Source organism: Lycium barbarum, chromosome 8, assembly GCF_019175385.1.
Source record: "Lycium barbarum isolate Lr01 chromosome 8, ASM1917538v2, whole genome shotgun sequence".
Lineage (NCBI taxonomy): Eukaryota > Viridiplantae > Streptophyta > Magnoliopsida > Solanales > Solanaceae > Lycium > Lycium barbarum.
This window is the reverse complement of record NC_083344.1, coordinates 108,832,078-108,843,274: the sequence shown is the minus strand read 5'-3', so window position 1 is coordinate 108,843,274 and position 11,197 is coordinate 108,832,078. Positions and strand designations below refer to the sequence as shown.

Genomic DNA, 11,197 nt, shown 5'->3' with positions numbered 1-11,197 from the left:
CCGAAATTGATTTGTGGTAAAGTAATGCTCGTAATGTTGAAAATAAAAGTAACGATATTAATAGTAGTAGCAATAAAAATAAAATAGTGAAAATAAAGTACTTAGCTCGTCAGTAAATTAGAACCCGAAAAAACAAATTGAAATAAAGGAGGGACAAATTGGGTGTCAACATACCTTAGCAACTAGCCTTGCTTTGTGTCTCTGTATGGATCCATCTGGTTTCATTTTTGTGTTAAACACCCACTTATATCATACTACATTCATGTTTGGAGTTTAGGTACTAGGATTTAAGTCTCATTTCGATGTAAAGCTGTTAACTCTTCTTGCATTGTTGTTAGCCAGTGAGGAGAACTAAGAGCTTCTTTTATAGACTTAGGTTCTGCTACATCAGTTTTTATAACAGCTAATGAGGTGTGAGTGATAGGAAGTGACTTAGCTTTGAGTCTTGTAACCATGTGATGATTCTGAGTGTCAGATGCAAGCTCATCTTGAGTTGTGTTACATGGTGCTATGGAGGGTGATCCATCCTAATTATTGAAAAATTTGGAGAAATCCATCTCAAGTTATATGCCACTTGGATCTGCTACACTGAATTTATCAGACTGCTGATTTGAAGAGACTGCATGTTCAGTAGTTTGTTGTAACTCTTGCACCCCATCCGAGTCTGAGTCTAAATTCAATTCCTCTTAGTCTGAATTCTGCTCATCTGTGTCAAGACTTGGGTCCTGATGATCCTGTGTTGCCGCAGTTGGTAAAGAAGGATCAATAATGCCATTTTTAGTAGCATTATCAGTGACAAGATCATCCTCTAGTACTTCCCCTGGAGAAATATGATGTGATGAACTAGGCTCAGCCTGTGATTCTGAGAGAAACTAAAAAAATGTAGCCATATAACTGGCATCTGTGAGTATACTGTCAGTTTTTGTGTCCTGCACATTAGGAAGAGTTAGTTCATCAAACACAACATGTCTTGATACAAAAACCTTCCTTGTTGATGGATCATAACACCTATATCCTTATGCAAGCTGCTATAACCAATAAACACACATGGATAGGACTTGGGAGAAAGCTTATGTTTCCCTTTCAAATAAGGAAAACATCTGCAGCCAAACACTTTTAAGCTGCTGTAGTCAGGATGTGATCCATGTAACTTGTGAAATGGTGTTCCTTGTTAAGTACAGAAGATGGCAATCTATTTATTAAGAACACAGTTGTAAGAAAAGCTCTAGTCCATAAATACAAAGGCAACTTGGCATGAAGTAGAAGTGTTAATTGTTATACCTCATTTTAACCAGGATCAAAATGGTTTACAACATTCCAGTAATTCCGGGATTAATTAAAGTTAAAGAGTCGCCACCTAATTATTTATGGTGAATTAGGACACCTAAAGTTCATTAAAGTTATTTTCTAAAGTTAACTCCGCTTATGGTCTACTTAACTTAAAGATTCTAGGTAAGGGTTCAATTAATCTAAAGGGAATGTATTAAGCATCCTTTAAGATCAATTAAAAATGGTTAACCGACCGGACTTAAATTAATCAAGAAGGCTAGTGCAAGGTTGTAAAAAGTTATGTAGAAATGTCAAATTGTGGACAATACTCAAAATTGATGCTTGGAAAATATTTTAATTTAGATCCACTTTGGTAAGACGAACAGAAACTGAGAATGGTTTTGTAAATACAAAAGCTTCTTCCATGATGAAACAAATACAACCTAGAATTAATAACCTGAAGATCCATTTTGGATTAAAGAAAGCCATGAGTTGTTAGAAAAAGAAAAAGAAAAAAAAAAAGCAAAAGGATAGTCTTTAGTAGGACACTTGTACTAAACTACAACTGGGCAAATACAAATTTGGAGAACCAATTTTAAAACCAGTACAATGTGGTAAACTGATCACTTATTCAATTTCCATATATCTAAATGTCATGTTCCATATGAAAAAGTAAGTAGTCTTATTATTATTAACTGAAGCAAGACTTCAAAGGAAGCTTAGTTACAAATTATGAAGTAACTTAAGTCCTACCAGTCAATTACACAAACAGTAAACAAAGGTTAGTCACATAAGAAAACTTAATCGCACTATCAGATAAACAAAATGGTAACATGAAATGATAAGAGCCATTTCGATTTTCAAGAAGGGGTGGCAATGTTCTGCAAATTTCGCTCAAGAAAAATAAGAGAGTAGACAGTGAATGATATGCGGACTTCTGTAAGTAGTATCATTGAGTCTCAAAGTGAAAATCTTCGGCTCCAGTGTTCATGCAAAAAAATAGAAGAGGAGAAAGATAGTTAGAGAGAAATCTGGTTCGTGACAACATATTAAGATGGAATGAGAAATCACATTGTCTTTGATTCTTAAATACAATAAGTCAAATATTCATCCGAGCGCTTGTATAAGAGCATTGTTATCAGATACAGCAATTGAGAAATTTAAGCTAATTCTTTAAATGTTTACACCATATCAAAACAAACATTTTTGTAATCACTTGGAAGCACATTTTTTCGGTACTAAAGAAAGATCTCACTTAATATATGACATGATCACGGAAGATGGACAAGGTGAAATGTAAAATAATGTGACCACCTACACAGTGCACTACCATATGATAATAAATCACTTCCTAATACATGATTTAGACACATAGCGATATATGACATGTATTATCAAGAAAACTAAACAGAGTCCATTTTTTAATCTTCATATTTCTTGTAACTTGACTTAGACTAAAATGATTTAACAAGACTTAAAAGCTTAGAGCAAAGCCAGTGATTCACTTAATATCATTTTAAACTACCTCAAAAACAATCAATCTCATGATTTCTAGATGAAGGGAGCTACCAAAATCTGGTGCAAAAATCCTTAAAACATGATATCAAGTTTATACACCAGAATTTTTACAAAAGCAGAAACATAACCATCTCTCATGAAAAATTCTAGTGAAGCAAAACAGCCCGTGTAATCTTCATGATACAATTTCTATACAAGCATTCAGTTGAAAATGGTATGACCACAACATAATGCCCTAAAGACACGATTCCTAGCGCCGTATGGATACTTCAACTTCAATTGAGGGCATGTCGGCTATTGCATTCAAATGCGTACATTTTACAAAAAGTTCAAAAGAGTAACTAATCACGTGATTTAATCCAAAACAGATATGAATATAAGAGGACCTCAATACATGATTTTTCTTTATAAGAACACATAATCTGAAACTAGAGAAGGACAAGTCGGAATAGAATCAGATTTTACCTGTTGTGGGTGCAATGAACTGAGACGGGGCTTCTTCAGATCTACTCTCTCGTTATGAACAGATCCGAATGAATGAAAATTTTAAAAGATCCCAAGGTTTAGAGTAGTAGTCAAAAAATAAAGTGTTGCGTATGGTAAGATTTCAAGAATGGTAAAAAAAAACCTCTTCTTCGGCTGAGTGCTTGAGACAAATATTTATAGATGAAGTTGAAACTCTAGGGTTTCGTTTGGGCGGGATTTTGAGGCTAAGGTTTTGAATTTCAAAAGGTCCATTAAAGAACGGTCCAAAATGTGGCAGAAAGAGTCGTTTTCGAGTGTAGTAGGGGGTCACACGGGTTGAAGTTGAACCTCTGATTTTTGATTTCCTTTGTGTAGAAAAATCAGATTTTAAAATGTTTGTTGGCCTCTTATGTTGACTATATTCGAAAGTTGCACGAAAATGGAATGGTCAAGCCTCTGCCATGGCTGTGAAAGCTGATTTTGCTTGGAAGAGGAAAGAGATGAGAGAGGGGTTGTTTTTGAGAAAGGTGTTGCTGATATGTTTAGGATTAGGGTTGTTGGGTAGGTCTAATTTGGGCTGTCTGAAACTAGCACAAGTGAACTCTAAATTAGCTAAGTGGGTTGAGGATTTGGGCTAGATGTTTAATTTGAAGGGCTTTGGTGAATTGGGCTGAAATTTGGTGGGCCGTTTTGGTTAGTTTTGGTTGTTTGAGCCATTTGTTTGGCTGAAATTTTAGGCCCTTTTCCCTATTCTCCTAATGCATTCCATTTGCTCCTTTATATCATTAAACTACTAGGATAATAAATTTAATAACCAGCGTAAATAGGATATAATTTAGTATTATAATCTTACTAGTAATTGTAATAAAATGTCATCTGAGTTGTACCTTTTTTATTGGCAAGTGATAAATTAGTAATAATGTAAGATCAATAGTAAAATAATTGTAGATGTAATAATAAAATGAAGTTGTCTATTAATTGTAAAAGTAGCAACAGTGAATTATAATAAGTATTTAGTTTATTAATAAACTTAGAAGCTCGAGGAGGTGGACTGGAGGAGGGAGGGTCAAAATTGAGTGTCAACATTAATCCTGTTTCTACTACATGTCTATATTTCCTTTCTGCAAGTCCATTTTGTTTAGGAATATGAGGACATGAAATGTGTCTCACAATGCCACAATTCTCTAAGTACTTCACAAACTCTGAACTTGAGAATTCACCACTACCATCACGCTGAAAAATCTTAATATTCTTTGAAAACTGTTTCTCAGCCATTTTATGAAACTTCACAAATGTTTCAAAGAAATCAGATTTTATTTTTAGTGGGTATAATCAGGTGTATCTACTATGATCATCAACAAAAAGAGAATAATAGTTCATATGTTGGGAGGATTCAACAGGAGCAGGACCCCATAAGTCACAATGAATTTTCAACAAAGGTTTATTTTCAACTTTATTTCTCAATTTGAAAGGCAACTTACAACCTTTTCCCATTTGGCAACTAACACAAACAGTAGAAGTTTTATTCTAACATGTGATATTGATACATTTATTTTTGCTAAGTACTTCTAAGGACCTAGAATTTGGATGCCCAAGTCTGGCATGCCAAATGTCACTAGAGCTCCTTCTTGTTTGTGTGGCACTCAAAGCAAGCAGGTTGTCAACTGTCAAAGCATAGATACTGTTAGAACCCGTATTTTTGTACAGTGGAATAATCCGAATTTATTTATGATAAGCTAAGGACAAAATTATTTTGGAATACAAAGTCGGGATTCTTAACCTTTGATTTTATTTTGAGATATAAGTTGTGCATGAATTTATTGGTATGGAACAATTAGGAAAATTCGGGACCAAAAGTGAGAAAAATTGAAAGATAAAAATCATCCACAATTTCCATGGTTGGCCCACACAAATGGTGTTCAATTTTAATTGGGATAACACATTAGTGTGGGCCAAGGGGCAAGTGTACAATTCACCTAAGTATTAAAAGATGACCACATTTTCTTTCCACTTCATTTACTTCATTCCCCACACTTGAAAAAAAAAAGGGCAAAGCTGAAAAACCCCCTTGAGGCTCTCGGCCAACAAGGGAGAAAATCAACTCCCAATTCTTGTTCTTCCAAAAAATTTCCGTTGATGTAAACCCACTATATTGAGGTTCCTAAGTAACGTGGAAGTGTCGTTGGAGCGATCAACCCATTATTTTTCATCCATTGGAAACCCTAGCATTTTGTGGAATTGAAGAGGATAGGTAAGAGTTGATCTTGCTTTTGTGTTATAAAGGTTGTTTGTATCTTGTAGTATGTTATAATGGAGGAAAATCATGAAATATGAAATGTTGGAGGTGAGTTGTGTATGTGGAGCTTGAGCCGTGTAAATGGGTGTTGTTGTGTTGTGATTGAAATTATGAATTAATGCCTAGTTAGTTGATTATGATCATTGTAAGGTGAAGAACAATTGAGAATCATCCATATATGTATATGTGTAGTGTTAGCCGAAAATGGGTCACCTTATGTGCCAAGAATTGAATTAGTATCGCTTATTGTTTAGCCGTCGTCGCCATGAATTCTATGTTGGAAATGAAAGTTTATTGACTCAAATTGATGTTGTAAATATTGCGGACTGATTTGGAAGTTGTTGTACATTTAATGTAAATTGTGTATTGATGAAAATAGCATTGTTAGAATGTAAATTGTAGATACGAACCATGATTTGGAAATGAAGAAAAAGTTAGGGGGGCTGTCTCGGTTAGGGGCTGTTTCGGGTAGCTTGGGAAAATTTATGGATTGTTGGAAAAATTGTATAAATTGCTTAGAATGTCTTGAAATGTTTTTTTGGTATGGGTTCGGGTTAGTATGTGAGCGTATAAGCGTCGATTTTGGCTTGAAGGTAAGTCGTCGAATTGAATTTATGAAAGTTGATGAATGATGGAAAAGAGAGCTATTATTGTTGTATTACCTTTCGGATTGATTATTAATGTTGTTAGGTTGGTTGTTGTTGTTGTTGTTGATTGATACGGCCGAGTTAAATTCTCGGGGTAGCCTATTTACAGGGGAAATGCTGCCCAAATTTCTGTAGAATTAAGGGCGAAATTGGAATTTAATGCCCAAAGAGTCTTTAGCTAATGTTTGGCATTTTATGGCTTGTTTATAGATCGTGGGCAGCCCGAATCATAGGTTGGATTTAGCTTGAGTTTGGATCGTATTGGAGAGCGTTTGAGGTATGTAAAGTATTCTTCCTTCTTCGGCATGCCTTAGTTAAAATAGGCTATGATATAAGCCTCGAGGAAACTCTATTCTCACAATCCGAGCATGTTTATGAATCGTATTTGTTCTTTGGCATCCTTGCCTTGTCATGGCAAAACATTGATCCTTATGTTCTTGGAATCCATAATTTGTAAAGATTATATGAAAGCTGATTTTTGTTTTAAAGTTCATTCTTTAGCGATTCCAAAACTTCAAACGCCCATAATTTCCTCAGAAAAGCTCGGATTGCTTTGAAATTTTCGTAGGAGTTTGTATGATATAAAATGAGTATGTTTTTCATAGGCGGGCTCAGTTCGGGTCTATACTCGTCCGTGGGTCCCGCGACGCCCTTTTTGAAATTCGACAACTTTGAAAAAAAAAATGATAATTATTATTCCGATTTCGAATATGACTATTTTACTTATCCTTCAGATTTATAATAATGATTTTATGCATATGATTCCTCACTACTCCACTCGTGCCTACTGTGATATCGTTCACCGGTTCCCGGGCCGGTTCTGTTGTCGTGCGCTTTGTGATACATTCCGGAGTTATGCTGTGATTATGGTTCACCGTGCTCCTCGCTCGAGGGCCGGGTTCCACTTATGTTTGGCGTTATGCTGTGTTGTGATGTGTGACGGGGATTCGGAGATTTGAAACTTTCTGGTGTTATGCTGTGTTGTGGCGCCATCGACAGGCGGGCGACCACATTTTCCTGTGCCCTATGCATAATTTATACTTTGGAAATAAACATTTTGATATTTTTTTTTTGATATGTATTATTTTCTATATATCTGATTCGATTATTGTTCAGATTTATTTCTGTACCTTCTGCTTTGCATACTCAGTACATATTTCGTACTGACCCCCTTCTCCGGGGGCTGCGTTTCATGCCCGCAGGTACGGACGCACAGCCTGGTGATCCACCTGTTTAGGACACCCTTTCTGCTATTCGGAGTGCTCCTCTCTTTCCGGAGCTTATACTTTTGGTATATATATTTATTAGTGCATTTGTATATATTTGTTCATGGGTACGGCGGGGCCCTGTCCCGTCATATGATTCTGTCGATCTGTTTAGAGGTCTGTGGACATGTTTGTGGGTTAGGGTCTTTCTGTATGGATAGGTGTATATGTTGTTTGGGCGATCCCATACGCCGAGGCGGCCGGTCCGCATATGTTTATATTTTGCTTGGTTAGCCCTGTGTGGCTTTTGTTGGTATTTTCTGCGTGCAGGGTATATTGGATAGTCCGTAAAACAAAGGAAACTCTGCCGAAATTTTTCTGGAAATTACCTAAATTTGAAATAAAGCCTTGTCGGCTTCCGCCATATACTAGAATGAGTTGATAGAATTTGAGATAATATTTGATAGATGGGTTCGGGTGCCCAGATTGGGCACTAGTCACGGCCTACGGGGTTGGGTCGTGACAGATACCTCCGCTTTTAGCACCCTTGTCTATTTGCTTCTCTGTCTTCTTGTCCTTTACAACAAAAGATGATTCATCAAACTCAATACTGCAGCAATTATCTCTAGTCATCTTACTTACTGATAATAGGTTTTTCTTGAGTTTAGGAACTAAAAGCACTTCACTCATTTTTAGACCAGAAATAGTTCCTTTTCCAACATGTGTGATATTGAGTTTTTCTCTATTTCCAACTACAATTTTATCTCTTCCATTATAAGGTTTAAGGTTAGTCAGATTACTTGTAGTATTGGTCATGTGTGTGCTTGCACCAGAGTCCATATAGCGAGCATTGTCACCACCATTTTGATTGTTCATGTTGAGTGCATACAGTGCTTGAGGTAGATTTTCTGGTGTCTGGTAAGAGAAATCCCATCTGTAGAAACATTTGAGTGCAGTATGATTGTTTCTACCACAGATTTGACATGCTGAACTTTCCTGTCCCTTTGACGTATTTCCAGAACCAGAACCTTGATTATTCTGAGTAGTTTGATTATTGCCTTGTCCTGCAGGTCTAAAATCTTCCCCCCTTGAGCTATAGTTACCTCTCTTGTTTGAGAAGTTTCCTCTTCCTCTATTATTGTAAGTCTTCTGTGCTGTAAAAGCCATGTTGTGATTCAGTTATTGTGAATCATCTCCTTCATTTTCTCTGAGATCAAAACCTCTTAAGGCAGTCACCAATTGACTCAGTGTTGGATAAGGTGCTTTTCCAAGCATCACAGTCCTAAAAGTTCTGTATTTAGGACCCAAGACTCTAGCAAAGTTGATTACTTTACTGTTATCATCCACAAGCTTGTGTATGGTAGACAAGACATTACAAATGCTCTTAAACTCCGTCAAGTATTTATCAATGGTTCTACTGCCAAGTTTGATGGTTTGAAGTTGTTGCTTCAACAGGAATTCCTTATCTTTAGTTACCTGCAGATAAGTGTCCTCAAGACATCCCCACATCTGTTTAGCAGTTGTGCATTCCACAATGAGATACATACTCTCCTCTGACATTGTGCCAGATATCCAACTCCTTAACAAGACATCTTTTTTTAGCCCAATCATCAGCAGAATCCTTATTCTTGTCACTGCTTTTATCACTGTCATTATCACTGCTTTCACTAGTGCTTTCCTTACTGATGATTTCTGCCTTATCCTCAATAAGATAGGCAAGTCTCATCACTCGAATGAGTGCATCATTTGTGGTCTCCATATCAGATAGTTAGAAGGTTTCAACTTAACAGGACATGAAGTAATAAGGTGATGAAGAGAGGATGTTGAAAAAGTGTTTGAGGCCATGTGATAGGATTGTTTGTGTGTGAAAAAGAAAACTAGATTTTAGCAGCGGAATAAATTCAGAAAAACTCTGATACCATGAGAAAACACACGTTTAAGAAGAGAAGAAGAAGTTTGTATTTCTGTGTATTTTGCAGTACACGATATACTCCTATTTATACATGAGATATACACCTATATTCACTACTAAAAAAACAGGATTTCCCGACCTCAAAAAACCGACCACAATTGAGGTCGGAAAAAAACCGACCTTATGAGGTCGGTAAAGTCGTAATATTTATTTTTCAATTTTTTTAAAAAAAAAAACGACCTCATGAGGTCGGTAATTTTGTACCAAAATTTGAAAAAATAATGTACCGACCTCAGTAGGTCGGAAATTTATTTGATGCCTAATATTATAATTTTATTTTTAATTTAAAAGAATACCAACCTCATGAGGTCGGTTTATTAAAAATAATTTAAAATTATTTTTAATGTATTCTTTTAAATTAAACATAAAATAATTAAATGTACCGACCTCATGAGGTCAGTATAATTGAGCAAATAAATTAAATTAAAACAGACCCAAATAAACCCTTCTCTCTCCATTTCTCTCTCTTTCCCTCTCACATTTTCACGCCCCCTCTTTCTCTAACCCTAATATGCCATCGACGTCACCATCATTGCAGGGAGTCACCGTCGCCACTATCCCTAATCAGTACCGCCGTCGTTGTCGCGTCCACAGCCAACCATTTGAGGTATGCTTTCTTTTTTTCTTAATTAATATTGCGCTGTAATTAGAAATCTCCTGATGATGGTAAATGTTCTATATTTGACATTGTGCTGTTAATTTGATGGAAGGAAGTTACGGGGAGAAAATTTGCAACAAACATTAAATATTGAGCTATATCCTTTTGCTGGATGGATTTTTATTTTCAGCTACTGGCTGGAATTTCTCAACAGTTAGTACTATATTTGTTTTATAGTTCACTACTATTGTTTTGCCACTCTGAGATAGCAATATGCCTGAGTTGATATAACTTGCTTCAGAAATTGTTAGTTTTATTAGCTCAGAATTTGCGTTTTTTTCTCTTTCTTTAGGTGATGAAGAAAACTCACTATTATTTGGTGGACAAAAGTGGTATCATTTCGGGAGCTGCAGTCTCAAAGTTTCAATTTAACATGATAAAGGAAGACCCATTCATTGTACATGATCTTGAGGTTGAGTCTTTTTACTCTACTAGTTGATTTAATTGGTCCCATTAATATTTTTTGAAATATCTGATTACTATTGTATATGGTACTATTTTAAGAGTTTAAGGGGATTGATGTCTTATAATTTGTATGAGCTTAAGGGGATTGATGTCCTAATTATATTTTGATGTTCTATTATACACTTCTACATGTAACATTATGGTCCATGCTCTGGAGTGATGGAAAAGAGCCCCCTTCAACACTTATGTGGATTTTGTTCTATTTGGCTCAGTTTTACTCATGTCTTCAATAAATATTCAGGGTTTCATGTCCTTTTATTTGTTTCCTTTCACCTTCCTAATTGCTAAAAAACTTTCTTGCTGCAGCATTATGACAGATGTGGACAGTATGACATTGCTCTTGTAAAAATTCATGAGGCAATAGAACATACTCCTACAGTCATAGATTTATATTGTGTCAAGGTATATTTTCTCATCTATCCATATCAAAATACTTGTGAATCTTTCAGTATTCATTTCTTTTGCCTTTACCATTTGCTTGTTGACTTTAATATTTGGCAATATCCCTGCTTGGTTCACCTTGCTGGAAATTGTTTCTTGTGGTACTGCACTTCTAATTTTCAAAATGTAGTGAAAAGTAAAGTCTGCTATCAGAGTTTTTCAAAATTAATTATCTGTATTTGCAGCTTAAATTGTATGTTTTTGTTTAATGGGTCCGGACAGAGAATTGGTTCAGGTATTATTTTGTTTCTGTCTTTCTGT

At 35.7% G+C, this 11,197-nt stretch overlaps 1 protein-coding gene across 1 annotated transcript; it reads right to left on the bottom strand.

Moving 5' to 3' along the window:
- Nucleotides 1–287: 287 nt before the first annotated feature.
- Nucleotides 288–4,527, bottom strand: LOC132608109 (uncharacterized). The gene is made up of 3 exons (XM_060322182.1): nucleotides 4,357–4,527; nucleotides 744–872; nucleotides 288–527 (listed from the first exon to the last, which is right to left on the bottom strand). The coding sequence occupies exons 1-3, from the start codon at nucleotides 4,525–4,527 to the stop codon at nucleotides 288–290; spliced, it is 540 nt and encodes a 179-aa protein (XP_060178165.1).
- Between the last annotated feature and the right edge of the window lie 6,670 nt (nucleotides 4,528–11,197).